General features: G+C 37.0%; 2 protein-coding genes across 2 annotated transcripts; one reads left to right on the forward strand and one right to left on the reverse strand.

The window, feature by feature from the left end:
- Positions 1-5530: 5530 nt before the first annotated feature.
- On the reverse strand, positions 5531-8123 carry LOC143634129 (uncharacterized). Its single transcript, XM_077102290.1, has 2 exons — positions 7686-8123; positions 5531-6206 (listed from the first exon to the last, which is right to left on the reverse strand). Exons 1-2 carry the CDS (start codon positions 7972-7974, stop codon positions 5539-5541), a joined length of 957 nt encoding a protein of 318 aa, XP_076958405.1. The 5' UTR covers positions 7975-8123; the 3' UTR covers positions 5531-5538.
- Positions 8124-11997: 3874 nt separating this feature from the next.
- LOC143634184 (uncharacterized) lies at positions 11998-13619 on the forward strand. The gene is made up of 5 exons (XM_077102339.1): positions 11998-12187; positions 12289-12364; positions 12440-12696; positions 12777-12996; positions 13064-13619. Exons 1-5 carry the CDS (start codon positions 11998-12000, stop codon positions 13617-13619), a joined length of 1299 nt encoding a protein of 432 aa, XP_076958454.1.
- The last annotated feature ends 4283 nt before the right edge of the window (positions 13620-17902 follow it).

Below are 17902 nucleotides of genomic sequence, written 5' to 3' on the forward strand. Positions count from 1 at the left end.
ACGGCAACGAACTACCCTTCGATCTTCATCTCGGCTGTCGGATCTCTCCCAGGAAAAACCCAGATCTGGAAGTTTACAAAAAAAGGCTTCAAGGCTTGTTCTATTAAAGCTCAAAAAGATCCATAGATCTAAAAAGAGGCTTCCAGATCTGGGCAAGAAGAAACGGCCTGATTCAAATGACAGGTCTCCGGATCTGTGATGGTTTTAAATCTGCTCCGAGCTTCAGATCTATCTAGGTCTGATTTACAGATCTAGGTCTAGATTACAGACCTGGATTTTAGGTCTAAAGTTGCAGATCTGACTCTAAAATTGCAGATCCAGAAATTACCAGACTTCCGCCGCCATGTACGCGCGCCGCGGATTCTCACTCCGCAGCCGTGCATGTGCCGCCGCGGAAACCACCATCTGGGTTTTGCGCAAGAGACCTCCGCCATGCACGCGCACTCACGAGTCACCACTCCATCGCCGTGCATGCGCGAATCAGGCCACGCGCCAAACTTCAAAGGTTGGGAATCCTCATAATATCCCACATGGCTACGCGCCAAACTTAAAGGTTGGGAATCCTCATAATATCCCACATGGCTACGCGCCAAACTTCAAAGGTTGGGAATCCTCATAATATCCCACATGGCTACGCGCCAAACTTAAAGGTTGGGAATCCTCATAATATCCCACATGGCTACGCGCCAAACTTTAAAGGTTGGGAATCCTCATAATATCCCATATGGCTACGCGCCAAACTTAAAGGTTGGGAATCCTCATAATATCCCATATGGCTACGCGCCAAACTTTAAAGGTTGGGAATCCTCATAATATCCCATATGGCTACGCGCCAAACTTAAAGGTTGGGAATCCTCATAATATCCCATATGGCTACGCGCCAAACTTAAAGGTTGGGAATCCTCATAATATCCCATATGGCTACGCGCCAAACTTTAAAGGTTGGGAATCCTCATAATATCCCATATGGCTACGCGCCAAATTTAAAGGTTGGGAATCCTTATAATATCCCATATGGCTACGCGCCAAACTTAAAGGTTGGGAATCCTCATAATATCCCATATGGCTACGCGCCAAACTTTAAAGGTTGGGAATCCTCATAATATCCCATATGGCTACGCGCCAAACTTCAAGGTTGGGAATCCTCATAATATCCCATATGGCTACGCGCCAAGCTTCAAGGTTGGGAATCCTCCTAATATCCCATATGGCTACGCGCCAACCTTCAAGGTTGGGAATCCTCATAATATCCCATATGGCTACGCGCCAAACTTAAAGGTTGAGAATCCTCATAATATCCCATATGGCTACGCGCCAAACTTCAAGGTTGGGAATCCTCATAATATCCCATATGGACACACGCCAAACTCAAGGGTTGGGAATCCTCATAATATCCCATATGGACACACGCCAAACTCAAGGGTTGGGAATCCTCATACCACATGCTCATGCACCACATATGCTCACGCATCACATATGCTCACGCATATTACACGTGCTTACGCATCACATGCTCACACAAAACCAAAGTCTACGCGCACGCGCATGCAACATCTGCACGTGGCGCGGGACATAAAGTAGCTCGTAAGCCGCCTCACGCGCCAGCTCCACTATTATTACAGCTCATAAGACGCCTCGCGCGCAAGCTGTTATTATTCTTTTAGCTCGTAAGACGCCTCGCGCGCAAGCTGTTATTATTCTTATAGCTCGTAAGTCGCCTCACGCGCAGGCTCTATTGTTCATACAGCTCGTAAGACGCCTCGCGCGCAAGCTTTTATTATTCATACAGCTCGTAAGACGCCTCGCGCGCAAGCTGTTATTATTCTTATAGCTCGTAAGACGCCTCACGCGCAAGCTTTATTATTCACACAGCTCATAAGACGCCTCGCGCGCAAGCTGTTATTATTCTTATAGCTCGTAAGACGCCTCACGCGCAAGCTTTATTATTCACACAGCTCGTAAGACGCCTCGCGCGCAAGCTGTTATTATTCTTATAGCTCGTAAGACGCCTCACGCGCAAGCTTTATTATTCACACAGCTCATAAGACGCCTCGCGCGCAAGCTGCTATTATTCTTATAGCTCGTAAGACGCCTCACGCGCAAGCTTTATTATTCACACAGCTCATAAGACGCCTCGCGCGCAAGCTGTTATTATTCTTATAGCTCGTAAGACGCCTCACGCGCAAGCTTTATTATTCACACAGCTCATAAGACGCCTCGCGCGCAAGCTGTTTTTATTCTTATAGCTCGTAAGACGCCTCACGCGCAAGCTTCATTATTCACAGCTCATAAGACGCCTCGCGCGCAAGCTGTTATTATTCTTATAGCTCGTAAGACGACTCACGCGCAAGCTTCATTATTATTATAGCTCGTAAGCCGCAACTCGCGCAGGCTCCATTATTATTATAGCTCATAAGTCGCCTCGCGCGCCAGCTTTATTATTCTTATAGCTCGTAAGCCGCCATGCGCGCAGGCTTCATTATTTTTATAGCTCATAAGACGCCTCGCGCGCAAGCTTTTATTATTCTTATAGCTCGTAAGACGCCACGCGCGCAAGCTTTATTATTCATACAGCTCATAAGACGCCTCACGCGCGAGCTGTTATTATTCTCACAGCTCGTAAGACGCCACGCGCGCAAGCTTCATTATTATTATAGCTCGTAAGCCGCAACTCGCGCAAGCCAGAGCCTATGCGCAAGACCTCAACACGTCACCATCATGAAAAAAATCTCCCAAAACTCAGACAATAAAGACAAGGCCAAAGAAAAGGGAAAAAACCGCCTCATGGCCTAACACACCTCATAAAGTCCAGCGCTCCACCTAGACGCTTGCGCGTCCAGGAGCAACACTGGACTTGGGGGGGGCTTGTAGGGGTATGGTACTAAACCCGGTTTTACGACCCTAAATTTATTATGTTTGGCTTATTTTATTATATGGACTAATACAATGTTATTGGGCTGAGAGGGTTTTGTGGAGGTAACCCTAACTGGGCTAGGCCCATTAGGGTATCATGATGGTGGCCATGAGACTCTCTATATAAGGAGGTCTCCACCTCCTTATTATAGGGTCATGCTCAATAAGAGCCACCACCACTTTTTTGTGTCTGTAAACAAGAGATCTTAGGATTTCTTAGCAGTCACCTCCACACCCCCGAAAAACCATTGCAGGTCTCAAGCAGCTGGAGAAGAAGATCAAGACGTGGTTCGTTCATCTCGAAAATCCGTGGAAACATCGTCATGGATCAGGTCAGATTCATTTCATGCTTCGACAATTATATTGTTTACACGCTCATTTGTAATCACTAGTATAAAGACTATTTAATATTCAAACATGGTTGTAAAGCCATGTAATGGGCATAACAACATGCATATTCAAGATAAAGCCACGGTTGTAAATAGGGGTGTGCAGAAAACGGGTTAGACCCGCCAAACCCGTGAACCCGGTTCAAGTAACACGCGAAACCGAACCGGTAGTAGCATATATATCCGGGTTCCGGTTCTGTAAATCAAAGACAACCGGGAAACTTTCCTGGCATTTTATCGAGCAGTTGGCGTGCACATATTAAAAAGAAAAGATAAGTTAAACACACCTGTTGTTGCTCGATTGGTATTGAAGCCATGTTGTCGTCATCGTTCGATTCGCCGAGTTCTTGCTCAACACTGTTTGCTGGATCGGGTTCTTGATTCGACATCAATCTTGATTACGATATTTATTTTATTCGAAGTAGAGGGTTGATTGAAAAGAAGATAGGATAACGATATGTTCTTGATTAGCAGCAGATGGTTGATTGAAGAAGAAGAAGAAGAAGAAGAAGTTAGGGTTGATAGATTTGGAGATTCGTGATTGTGAATCCCCGTTTTTTAAAAATAATTTTATTTTATTATTTAAAAAAAAAACCTATATTACATGCTATCCGGATAAAATATCTAAGATTGGAACAAAAATAAAAGTTTAATAACCTGATTGGTACAAAAGATTTTATCAGTGACCTGATTTGAACAATTTTAAAACTTGATTACTATTCTATAAAGTAAACTCTATAAAATTTTATTACCAATATTTATGTGTTGGTATCCAAACTCTAGTGACATGCACAAATTGCATTATTATTGTTACCTCAAATAAAAAAAATCCTAAAATGCTCTCAGAAAAATTGTAAATATCCTATAAAATAAATTCAAATCAAAATAAGATACAAAATGTTATCGTGTATTTAAAAGCTAACAAAATAATTCCTTATCATTAACAAATGAGTTACATTTGGTTTTAGTTTGAGTGATTTAATCATATTACTGCTTTTAATAAAAAAAAAATATCATTTTCCATTTCTTAGTCAAGTTATGTCACTTTTGCCTTAATCTCTTCCACATTGTTAACCAAGTAGCATAATCCCGTTAAATAGACGTATTTTATGATTTTTATAGGATTGATATAGACAATCAATGTTTAATGCATCTCAATAATAGGAAAAGATAAATTACTAGTTATGATTTATATGTAGTTATCACACCGTATCTTAATGATCTTAAAGACTAACCAATAACACAAAAAGCTAATGTTTTAAAAGTAGGTTGTGGTTCTTCAATCTAGTTGTTTTGTATAGTCAAAAACATTTTGTCCAACAAAGGTTGAATACGAGCATAGCAATGACAACTATAATTTTGATTTTCATGGGTTTTATTTGTTCTCTACTAGTACTTTAGTTCATAATCAAACCAAAATACATGACTCTTTTTCAATCGGTCCAATTTCAAAACACTAAATAAAAACAAACAAAACTAAATTTACTATAAATTTTAAAAAGAAAATTATAGTGACACTATCATAATCAATTTCAACAATGCCAAATTTTTAACTTATATCTTAATGAATCATCATCATCATCGTACTCAGTATATCCCACCAATAGCAAAGCTATGTTAGGGTCTGAGGAGGGTAAGATGTAGACAGCCTTACCTCTACCCCATAGGGATAGAGAGGCTGCTTCCGGTGAGACCCCCGGCTCGATAGTAGTTTTGCATCAAGCCTTGGACATAAAGCACATAGCACTCAATCATCGGGATACCGGCTGATTGGTGCATATACCCTCGTCTTTCGGCTATCAATGCCACCACATGATGCCTGATTAACCTTCCGCCACTTTTAACGTTATTTTCACGAGATTAGTAAAATAAAGTCAAAATTAGTGCAATTTCACTTTTGCTCACCCGAGGGTTTACACATATATACATAATATGCACGCACCTCAAGCAGGGCGTTTATATCTTAATGAATCAAAACCTCAAATTCTGATTAATTTAATAAAAAAAATAATGACACCATTCGAAGTTTCGAACCATCATCCGAGCTTTCAAAACACTAAACAAGAAAAATAACAAAACAAATTCATAATTTACTAAATAATTTGAAAAAGACATTCAAAAGCGACCTTACTATAACCACATCAACAATTCAAAACTTTTAATATTAATTAACCAAAACCTAACATTTTGATTAATTTAATCAAAACATATAATAAGACACATTCAAACCATTCAACTATTCATCCTTCACCATCTCATCCTCTTTATTATTATTACTATTAACCTTAACGGCGTTAGTCCCACACTTAACGGCAGTAAATTCACCCTTCAAATTATCCAAACTTTTCCTTAACATCCCATTCTCCGCTCGTATAATCTCCAACTGTTTCTTAACCCCTAAAAACGCCTCCGCCACGTCACCATCCAACTGGCCCACTTTACCAACATCCCTACAATCCCCATGCGCCACGTGTTCGATCCCGATCTTGTTAATCAGCAAAACCGGAAGTTTCAGGAACGAAATGTCAACAATCGATTTATTACTATTACTACTACTATTACTCTTTTTCATCGAAAACGTCGTTGTTTCCTCCGTCGCCGTCGGAAGTCTAACTCCCCACCGGAGACTCAACCGAGCGTTTTTCCGCAACTGTACGGCCGTCGTGGCAGCCAATTCCACGTCGGATAACACACTTTTAACAACTCCGGCGGCCGGAGAAGTCAACGGCGAGTGTGTAAACTTCTTACCGGAATCAAACATATCCACCACGACCGGTGCGTCGTCGTCGGAACCGCCTCCGGTGACATTAACTTGCTTTCGAAACACCGACGATTGAGTTTTCTTCAACGAGAAGTCACCAAACCGCGGTTTGAAGTGTACAAAGAAGCTAGGGTTTTGACTTCCTCCTGTAAGATAATGGAAAATACTCGGTTGATTATTTCATTCAGTAGTAATTACAATATATAGAGATGCAATACAAACCTAAAAACTTAAGATAGGCATGTGGGCTCACACATAATGCATAAATAATATTGTCTAATACCTCCTCTCACTGTAAACAAACCGAACGTTTGGTGAACTGTTCGATGGGAAATTCGTTTATGCTCATTTATTTAATAAACGAACAAATACGAACAAAAAATTGTGTTTGTTTAATTAAACGAACAAACATGAACACATGTTTCGTTCGTTTATGTCCATTTGTTTATGTTCGTTTTCATCTTAATGGCAAATAACTAAACATTATTTGGAAAGTTATATACTTAATAGTTTTATATTTGTTTATTCGTGTTCGTTTAAGTGTGTTCATATATGTTCATTTACGTTTGTTCGTATATGTTCATTTATGTTAGTAAACTGTTCGTTTAGATTTTAAACAAACGAAAGCGAACATGTTAATGTTTTAAATAAACGAACACAAAATATGTGTTCGACTAAGTGTCCGTGTTCGTTCAATTCGTTTACGGACCAATCAACGGTTACAGCAAAAGGAAACTAAAAGCTCAAACTAGGAAAAAAACACAAAATAATAATTAAGATAAGCGTGCTTTGACCGTCTCAAATATCCAAACTTTTACCAACAAATCCATCTTTTACTTGATTTTACCATCCATACGGCATACTAATAATTAACGGTGCAAACAAGCCGAGTCGAGCCCGAGCTTGACCAGGCTTGAGCTTGGCTCGTTTACTGTTAATTAATTAATTTTTATATTTTATTCAATTAAAATTTAATATACAACATAATATATATTTTTTAGTTATTTTGTTAACTTATTAATTATTATATACATATATACACATGAATATGTATATGTGTGTGTGCATTTGTGTGATGATATATAGGGTAAGGTTAAAATGAAAATCCATTTGAGTTGTGAAAACCCGCGAAACCCTATGTAACATTGTTTTTTTTTTTTATGTTACGTGTAATATATGTTGTAACATTTAATACAAAACATCAAAACATAAAAAAAAAAATGTTTTGCTATTTTTTAACATTTTTTTACTAATTTTTATATATGTTTTAAGAAGGGAGAAAAAGTTATATTTATATTTACATTTTTTATTCAGTTTAATTGTGGACAATAAAATTTAAACATTAATTAAAAACATATGGTTGATAATGAGTTTCTAGAGTTTTCAGAAACTAAGTGGGTTTTCATTTTATAGGCTCGCGACTCACGAGCCAACTCGAGCTCGGTAAGTTAAGCTCAGGCTCGTTTATTAAACAAGCTTACTTTTAGACCCGAGCTCATTTAAGCTTGGCCTGATTGAGTTTTCTTCACGAACCGATCTCAGGTAGCCCTCGAGCAGCTCGCGAGCAGCTCGACTCGTTTTGCGTCCTACTAATAATACATAATAATAATATAGACTAATACCTCCGATATAACTAAACTCGGCACTCATATTTAAAGCACTCGAAACCGGAGACCCAAAGCTTCCGATTCCGGTTTTGAACACGAGACTAAACGGATTGGACGCATCATTTGGACGATACGCGAGCTTCACGGACGGACCGGATTCGAAGAACGTGGCGAGGTTCAACGACAGCTCTTTTGATTCTCCGGCAACGATGCCGGATTGGAACGGCAAGCCGAGAATGTTGACCGGCACTTTGGCTCTGAACAGAGGCTTTTGATCCTCTCGAAACTTCATTGAAGCTTTCATGGCTGCCGTGGTGTATTTAATTTGACCAAAGTTTAGGGTTTTGACGGTGGTTAGGGTTTCTGTTGGTTTTCCGGCGAGAGTTTGGGGTTTATTGTTATAATTTATACACACATTTGGGGGAAATATGTTGTATATTTTGTCATTATTGTAAATGTTTATTGACTATAAGCACCCTTGGATTTGTATTGGTGTGGAAGATGTGTTATGATATTTTGGGGATATAATTGTAATTGTGTGATGAGGTGGCAAATTAAAATTTTTAAAATTTTGAATTTTGTTTACGTTTTGGTAGGTTTAAATTTAAATATTTGGTTAATGAAACTGTAGATTTGGAAGGTGTGGGAAAATCAATGTTGTTGAGACCGGATGGGACCGGTTTGATCGGGATTCGGTCCGTCGATCGATTCGTTTCAATGTAGCTCGTTCGGTTTTTAGAAAAACTGCCGGTTTGAACCGGTTCAACGGTCCAACCGTGCAACCGGACCTGTTGAACTGATTTATTAAGAAAAAAAATTAGAAAATTCTTGTTTTTTACCATTAACATCATTTTTTAGACAAAAGTTGCTCGGCCCAGTTTATCGGTTCGACCGGTTGAACCAGTTGTCTATCCGATTCACTGTCCGATCCGGATACGAAAACATTGAGGAGAATTTACTCTATGTTTTGTCATTATATTACATCACTAGTTTTAGAGCCCATATCACACACAGGATAATTGAAATTATAAAGTTATAAGTAAAACAAATAATTACATAGCGTATATGAAAAAAAAATGTATTACATCTATGCTTATATCTATACAATGTGTACATAAATTGATTTTATTTATCACAAAATGATTTTTTTTAACGAACTTAATAAAAAATGTCCGTGCAAAAACGTATCCGAGAATGCTTCTTTCTATTGAAAAATTCATTCTCGGTGTCATATATGTATAACTGAAAGAATTTTGGTTATGAGCTAATTTCGGAAATAAGATTTTTCATACGATAGTAGTTCAAACCATTCAACATAAATACAAAATGAACGTTACCTTTATTGATATATTTAAATTGTAACAATGGATATTCTTCAAGAATTATGTTTTTCTGAGCTACACCATGAAAAATATTTTGATAAGTTTCAGAGGGCTTCTCGACTTTGTCATAATGACAACATAAAAAACAAATGTTAACCCATTCAATTTTGTGATTATTTTGTTTCATTTGAGCATAGTTTAGCATGTCATGCTTCCCATACAATGTTCTGATCACCATTGAAAGAAAAATTAATGTTAACATAAATATTTTTCAAATTTGAAAAAAGTTAAGCATTGATAGGCATGGGGGTGGCATGTCAAAAGTTTTCGCAATGTTTTCTTAAACTTTAATAGTTGAGGGGAAAATAGTCAGTTTGCCAAATCCCGAACATTTTGATTATTTTAAAAAACGCCCTTAAAAATAAATTTGAAACCCGAATCATGTTTAAAATTTCAACTTTCATATTTTTGACATTTTAAAGTCAACATTTTGAACCCATAACAAATTTCACGATAAATCTATTTTGCATTCTCAAAATTTTCATTTTTGACCTTAACAAATTTTGACCAAAATGTAGTTAACTTGTACCAAACAATATATTTACCAACTTTTGACCCATAAAATCAAATTTAAATTCCACAAAAAAACCCGAAACAATTTTTATTTGAGAAACATGATTTGTTGTTAACTTTTGGAATTCACCTAGTATTTTGAATATATAGTAAAATAATATGCTAATAATTATATTTTTAAAAGGACATAATTACAAATTTTGTCCTTTAAAATAAGACGAATTACGGTTCGTATCCTTTTCTAAGTTTCCTTGCAGGCGGTGTACTTTAAACTTTTTTTTCCTACAAGTTTTGTCCTTTACGCTAACTGGGTTAGAAAAAGTCAGTTAAATCCCATCACGTGAGGCGCATGTGAGGGTACTTTTGTCCTTTCATATATCTCTGCAACTAAACCTTGTATCACTCTTCCCCCTCCCTCTCAATCGAATCAATTCCCGGCGATTAAAAACCCGACAGTTAAACCCTAAACCCTCGTATCCGACTCGACTCAACAACCCGACAGTTAATACCTTAAATTGCACATCATTCTCAAAACTTAAAAACGTAAGATGGATGATCCTCCTCCTCCTCGATTCTACATTCGTGAAGCTGATGAACAATCAAATGCTGATGCGTTTTATGGTAAGTTAAAACTTTAGGGTTTATAATTGGGTTTATTTAACTAACAGCTGTTTAATCATGTTTGTGTAGTAAATAATCCATATTTTTTCACGATCAAGATGCACCATGGTGGCAGTTTCACTAAATTTCCTGGACGGGTTTATAAAAGAGCCGTTGTCCATTTTGTTGACATGCTAGATATTGACAAGTTTTCAGTTCACGAGCTTGATCGAATCTTGCTTGAATTATCCTATCATACAAATAAGGTTAGATTCTACCATTATGCAGTACCGGGTTCATAATTGGATTGGGGGCTTAGAGCTTTGGGAAGTGATGATGATGTTAGGGGATTTGCTAAGTATATTGGAGCTTTTAATCAGTTAATGAATGTGTATGTTGAGCATGAGTTCACCTCTGTACACACATACTTCTGCTCACCCTCAAAGTTTACCATTGAAGAGATAACAGATGAGGAGTTTCTTGCAAGTGAGGTCGTACTAGATAAAGCAAACTCAGTTAAGAAAAGGTTGTTGTTGGAATGGCAAGATAGCACAAATGAGGTTGTTGTTCAAAAGATAGTTGTGGAACAAGACAAACAGGATGCAAATGTGAATGTTCAAGAAGAGAATAATGTTGGTGTTGTTGAACAACAAGACCAGATTGATATATGTCATGAAAATCCAGAATTTGACCCTATGTTTGGAGAGGATGCTTTTGGTGTGCAACCTACAAATGAGTTGGAGATTGATTACAATGGTGATGTAGATGGAGGTGGATATGGTGTGCAGCCTACAAATGAGGTGGATATGGATTACAATGGAGGTGGGGATGGAGGTGGATATGGTGTGCAGCCTACAAATGAGGTGGATATGGATTACAATGGAGGTGGGGATGGAGGTGGGGATGAAGATAGTGAAGATTCTTCAATTTCAGATGAAGAAAGTGGAGATGAGTCTTCAAGTTCAGATGAAAGTGGAACTGATGATAGTAGGGATTCTAACTATGAAATGAGATATGAGAGTTCTGATGATGATGAACATCTGGAGGGTTGTCCAGTTAAGAAACCAAAGAATGTGAAGAAATCTAAGAACAAAAAGAAATCTAAAAATGTTAAGAAAACTAGGGATGGTGATGAAGATTCAGAAAGTGATTCTAGTGACTTCAACTATGAAGATGGTGAAACACATGATGTAGATGTAGATATGAGGGATTTCAGACTGCATACTGATTTTGAAGTTGAACAGCAGGATGCAAATTGTAGTTTAGAGGTTTTGGACATAGAAATGGATGATGTGATGTTGGATAATGATAGGATGTATAATGAGAAACAAAGAAATGAGGGGGACATGGATTATCTTTTCCATGTGGGACAAGTTTTTGGTACAAAAGCAGAGGTGAAGGATATGATCAAGGCACATGCAGTTGAAACAAGAAGACAAATTAGGATAAGAAAAGATGATTTGGTAAGGGTCAGGGCTGTGTGTGAAGGAGATATGGAAGATGGGTCCCACATGCAGGGGGTTGGATCTATCAGTGCTAATAAAGATGAGGGACCAGTCCAGAAAAGTATTGGGGGTAGGGGAAAAAGGAAAGACCCACTTGCTATTAGATGCCCTTGGGTACTGTTGTTGTCATACCAAAAGAGAATAGCTTCATGGAAAATTACAAGGTTGATAAATGAACATAAATGCCTTCAATCTAGGGAAATTTATGCTTGCACAGCCGGGTTCCTCTCAAACCATTTGGTTACTGATCTTCAAGATGACCCAAAGCTGAAAGTTAAATCCATCAAATAAAGGTTTCAAAGGAGGTTTGAAGTTGGTGTGTCTGAGATGAAAGCTTATAGGGCAAAGATGTTGGCCAGGGAACATATAATTGGAAATTTCAGAGGCCAATATGGGTTATTGAGGGATTATATTGAAGAGTTGAAGAGGACTAATCCAGATACAACAGTGAAGCTTGATTTAGAAGAATGCTCAGATCCAACATCTGAGACAAGACAATTCAAGAGGATATACATCTGTTTGGGGTCTTTGAAAAGGGGTTCAAAGCAATAGGTAGGGATCTGTTGGGACTGGATGGGGCTTTCCTTAAAAGTGCTTGGCCTGGTCAACTTTTAACAGCAGTTGCTCTAGATCCAAACAATGGATACTACCCTGTTGCATATGCTGTAGTTGAAGCTGAAACATTGAACTCTTGGTAATGGTTCTTGGAATGCCTTGGTGATGACTTGGATATAAACAACAGATCCAAGTTTACCTTTATGAGTGACAGGCAAAAGGGTATTATACAGGCTGTAGATAAGTTGTTTCATTCTGCAGAGCATAGGTTTTGTGTGAGGCACATTGAAGATAACCTAAGATCACTCTTCAAAGGAAAGCTTTTAAGGGATGCTCTTTGGAAGCTGGCTAGATGTACATCACCTACACAATATGAGAGAGAGATGAACAACCTAAAAAACTTGAACAAAAGGTGTCATCTTTGGGTATCTAAGATCCCACCAGAAACATGGTCAAGGTCACACTTCTCTGGTAAGTTTTTAATTTTGTATCATTTATTCTCTCATAACTTTCAAGTTTTGTCCTTTATCTGTTGTGTTTTGTTATAATAGGTAGAGCAATGTTTGATGTGTTGACCAACAACATGTGTGAATGTTTCAATTCAAAGCTGGTAGATGGAAGGGACAAGCCTATTATCACATTGCTGGAATACATCAGAGAATATGTGATGAGGAAGATTGTTACTGTGTTGAAGGTAATTGATAGGTCATCAGGGTTACTAACACCATATGCTACACAAATTATGGAGTCAGTGAATAAGGAAGCAAGCAGGTGAGTTGTATGTGAATATTTACTTGTCTTGTAAATGATGTGAATGGTTTACATATTTGGATGATAGGTACTATGTGCATTGGAATGGTGAGGATCATTATCAGGTAACAGGTCCATATGGTGATCAGTGTGTAGTGAACATGAGCACAAGTACATGTGCATGTAGGAGATGGGAGATAACTGGGATACCTTGTAGACATGTGGTGGCATGTATTTGGGTGAAGGGTGCACATGACAGATCTGTTGGCAGGCCAGAAACATTTGTCAAACCAATTTACACAATGGATAGGTGGAAGGCAGTGTATAGCTACAAGGTGTATCCCATCAATGGTATGAGTATGTGGCCCACATCACAAGTCCCAATCCAGATCACAGCTCCTAAATTAAAAAAGCAAACTGGAAGGCCAAAGAAATCAAGGAAAAAGTCAGCAGTGGAAAGGGAAGATGGTGGTTCAAGGAAAAAGTCAAAGGTTGATGCAAAGGGCAAGGGAAAGGCTGTGGAGGGTGAAGGCCAGAAAGTGAAGGCAGTGAGAAAGACAAAGCCAAAAGGATCAAACACTTGTGGGACATGTGGTCAAAAGGGTCACAACAAGAGATCATGCATGAAAAATCTTGCTGATTAATGTGCCTACTGTTTGACTGTTTTTGTAGTTTTTATGACTTTATGGTATGGATATTTTTAAGTTGTTAGACTTTTTTTGAAGTTTTTCATGGTATGGATGTATTAAGTTGTTGTCTGGACTAATGTTACTTTAATTTGTTGACTTTAATATGGTTGATTAATGTTTAGTAGTTGTTAAATGACAAGTAGCTTTTAATATGGTTGTTCATTATTTAACTTGGTTGTTGTTTGCATTTATGGTTGTTGGTAATGGTTGTGCATATGGATCTGCAGATGGATCGGATGTTACTTATTTTAAGGGTTTGGACATATTTGCCCTTGGATCAGATTTTACATAATTTAATGGTTTGGCAGATGGATGTTTGTGCAGATGACTCATTCATCTTTTTTTGCATATGGATCTGCAGATGTATGGATCAGATGTTACTTATTTTAAGGGTTTGGACATATTTGCCCTTGGATCAGATTTTACTTAATTTAATGGTTTGGCAGATGGATGTTTGTGCAGATGACTCATTCATCTTTTTTTGCATATGGATCTGCAGATTGATGGATCAGATGTTACTTATTTTAAGGGTTTGGACATATTTGCCCTCGGATCAGATTTTACATAATTTAATTGTTTGGCAGATGGATGTTTGTGCAGATGACTCATTCATCTTTTTGTGCATATGGATCTGCAGATGGATGGATCAGATGTTACTTATTTTAAGGGTTTGGACATATTTGCCCTTGGATCAGATTTTACATAATTTAATGGTTTGGCAGATGGATGTTTGTGCAGATGACTCATTCATCTTTTTGTGCATATGGATCTGCAGATGGATGGATCAGATGTTACTTATTTTAAGGGTTTGGACATATTTGCCATTGGATCAGATTTTACATAATTTAATGGTTTGGCAGAAGGATGTTTGTGCAGATGATTCATTCATCTTTTTGTGCATATGGATCTGCAGATGGATGGATCAGATGTTACTTATTTTAAGGGTTTGGACATATTTGCCCTTGGATCAGATTTTACATAATTTAATGGTTTGGCAGATGGATGTTTGTGCAGATGACTCATTCATCTTTTTGTGCATATGGATCTGCAGATGGATGGATCAGATGTTACTTATTTTAAGGGTTTGGACATATTTGCCCTTGGATCGGATTTTACATAATTTAATGGTTTGGCAGATGGATGTTTGTGCAGATGACTCATTCATCTTTTTGTGCATATGGATCTGCAGATGTATGGATCAGATGTTACTTATTTTAAGGGTTTGGACATATTTGCCCTTGGATCAGATTTTACTTAATTTAATGGTTTGGCAGATGGATGTTTGTGCAGATGACTCATTCATCTTTTTGTGCATATGGATCTGCAGATGGATGGATCAGATGTTACTTATTTTAAGGGTTTGGACATATTTGCCCTTGGATCAAATTTTACTTAATTTAATGGTTTGGCAGATGGATGTTTGTGCAGATGACTCATTCATCTTTTTGTGCATATGGATCTGCAGATGGATGGATCAGATGTTACTTATTTTAAGGGTTTGGACATATTTGCCCTTGGATCAGATTTTACTTAATTTAATGGCTTGGCAGATGGATGTTTGTGCAGATGACTCATAATGGTAGATGACTTTACTCATTCTCTTGGTTTTACTCATTCTCTTGGTTTGTGCAGAATGGCAGATGGATGATTTTACTCATTCTCTTGGTTTGTGCAGATGACTCATAATGGGGGCTTAGAGCTTTGGCAATTGGATTGGGGGCTTAGAGCTTTGGCAGATGGATCTATTGGTTTATGGTTTATGAATGTTGTATATGGATGTGTAGATAGTGCACAATGTGCAGATTGTGCATGATGTGCAGATTTTGCATAATGTGTAGATTGTGCACAATGTGTAGATAGTGCACAATGTGCAGATTGTGCATCATGTGTAGATAGTGCACAATGTGCAGATTGTGTATAGAATCCATCCAAAAGTCCAAAATAAACTAACCAAATATCCAAATTAAATCTAAAATAAACTGATGATACATTGCTTAAAAGGGATCCAAAATTACATCCAAAATAAAGTCAAAATACATAATACTTAAACTGCATAAAGTCCTAAATTAACTAATAAAGTCAAAATACAAATAGTCAACAACTTCAAATTCAGTCAACTAGTTACATTTTCATTGCAATTACAATTGCAATGAAAATGATCCAACTAATGACCAATCTGTTCTTCATCTTCCTTGCTTGTTCTTTATAACTCTCTAAACTTTGTTCAACCATGTTTTTCGATTTCAATAAGCCCGGGATAATCTCCAATGCCCGTTCACACATTGGTGGGTCACGCCATCCAAGAAAGGGGCAACCCGATGTCTGGAAAATAGGAGAAACATGAAGTATAAACAATTGACTGGAACTTAAATCGAATTACACACTTACCATGTCCGGACAAGAGAAAAACCGACGACCTGGATTTCTATCAGTCCATGAAGTTCGAACAACTGCTACCTTGCCACAAACACAGTAAGCCATCATCAATTGAGCGCTGGTATTTGAATTTCGCATCGAGCCCTAATTGATTGAAGCCCTAATTGAGTCGAGTCGGATACGAGGGTTTAGGGTTTAACTGTCGGGTTTTTAATCGCCGGGGAATTGAATCGATTGAAGGTGGGGTTGGGTTAAAAAGAGGGGGAAGAGTGATACAGGGTTTAGTTGCAGAGATATATGAAAGGACAAAAGTACCCTCACATGCGCCTCACGTGATGGGATTTAACTGACTTTTTCTAACCCAGTTAGCGTAAAGGACAAAACTTGTAGGAAAAAAAAGTTTAAAGTACACCGGCTGCAAGGAAACTTAGAAAAGGACACGAACCGTAATTCGTCTTATTTTAAAGGACAAAATTTGTAATTCTGTCTTTTAAAAGTATATAGATATTATATAAATATAGTGCAAAAGAAAAATTAATAATTATTGATTTATTATATATATTAGGGTATATTAGTTTTGGAGGGAAAAAATTATAAGAATTAACCAAAATATGACAAATGTAAACATTTATTTCACTTTATTAGAATAGGTAGATGTTTATCGGTTATAAACACCTTTGGATTTGTATTGGTATGGAAGACGTGATATGATATTTTGGGGGTATAAGTGTAATTGTGTGGGTTGAGGTGGCAAATTAATTTTTTTAAAAATTTTTGAATTTTGTTAACGTTTTGGCAGGTTTATATTTAAATATTTGATGAATGAAATTGTATATTTGGTCCATTGGGAAAATATATTCTATATTTTGTCATTATATTATATGTTTATATGAAATGTTTATTGACTATAAACATAGTTGGATTTGTATTGTTATAGAAGATGTTTTATGATATTTTGGGGGTATAAGTGTAATTGTGTGGGTTGGATGGCAAATTAAAAGTTTTTAAAATGTTGAGTTTTCGGGAAAAAAAATTGAGTTTTCCGGCCAAAACCGTTTTTCCAGCGACGTGAAACTAACGACGTTAGGATTCTGTTAGTCGCGGACCGTTAGAAACAAATACTTTAAAAGTTGGGACCATTATTAGCCAATTCATTAGTTGGGACCAGCAGTGACCAAAAGGCAATAGCTGAGATCATTAAAAACCAATATACCTTCAAAAAAAAAGAGAAAAAAAACACAAAAAAATCACCTTTAAATACATAGTTAAGTACAAAACATTGTTTATTCACAACAGTTTCACTAAAAATCACTGGATTTTCTCTTTCATATACTGATAAATAATACTTTTACATATTTATCATTACATTTTCTTTTTTAATCATTCACAACCATTTTCAAATATATTGTTCATCCAAATTTACTTATCTCTTTAAAATTTTCTCTCTCCTTCACTTAAAAATCTCTAAAAAATTTAAAGATTTATCTCATAACATTTTAGATGAGCTGTTGCGCACATAATGTATATGATTTAAAACTAAAAATTATGTTGATAATCAAACTTTATTTATTACTGGGTTACATTCAATTCAATAATATAAGATTACATTATATTCAAAAATATAAGTATTTATGTGGCTTTTATACTTAATTGCCATTAATCTATATCCTTTACATCTAATAATTTAGTTGTCACCATCAATGAACATATGAACAGTAGTAATCTTTTTAACAATGGGCTGTAATATATCTATTCGGCTCAACTATACTTCAATGAAAATTTAATGGTTAAATTACAGAAAACGATTAATTTTATTAATTGGAAAAATGATCGACAGACCCATTCTAGTTCCACCCATAACC

The sequence above is a fragment of the Bidens hawaiensis genome, unplaced genomic scaffold (genome assembly GCF_021521415.1).
Source record: "Bidens hawaiensis isolate Kalapana, Puna unplaced genomic scaffold, B.hawaiensis_p1.1 tig00007028_1, whole genome shotgun sequence".
Lineage (NCBI taxonomy): Eukaryota > Viridiplantae > Streptophyta > Magnoliopsida > Asterales > Asteraceae > Bidens > Bidens hawaiensis.

Excerpts from the sequence above, each read along its gene's own strand:
- LOC143634129 (XM_077102290.1), bottom strand. The coding sequence starts at position 7,974 with ATGAAAGCTTCAATGAAGTTTCGAGAGGATCAAAAGCCTCTGTTCAGA. Across the intron at positions 6,207-7,685 it reads CGAGTTTAGTTATATCGGAG|GAAGTCAAAACCCTAGCTTC; the intron begins GTATTAGTCTAT and ends ATCTTACAGGAG.
- LOC143634184 (XM_077102339.1), top strand. The coding sequence starts at position 11,998 with ATGAAAGCTTATAGGGCAAAGATGTTGGCCAGGGAACATATAATTGGA. Across the intron at positions 12,188-12,288 it reads ATTCAAGAGGATATACATCT|CAGTTGCTCTAGATCCAAAC; the intron begins GTTTGGGGTCTT and ends AACTTTTAACAG. Across the intron at positions 12,997-13,063 it reads GTGAATAAGGAAGCAAGCAG|GTACTATGTGCATTGGAATG; the intron begins GTGAGTTGTATG and ends TTTGGATGATAG.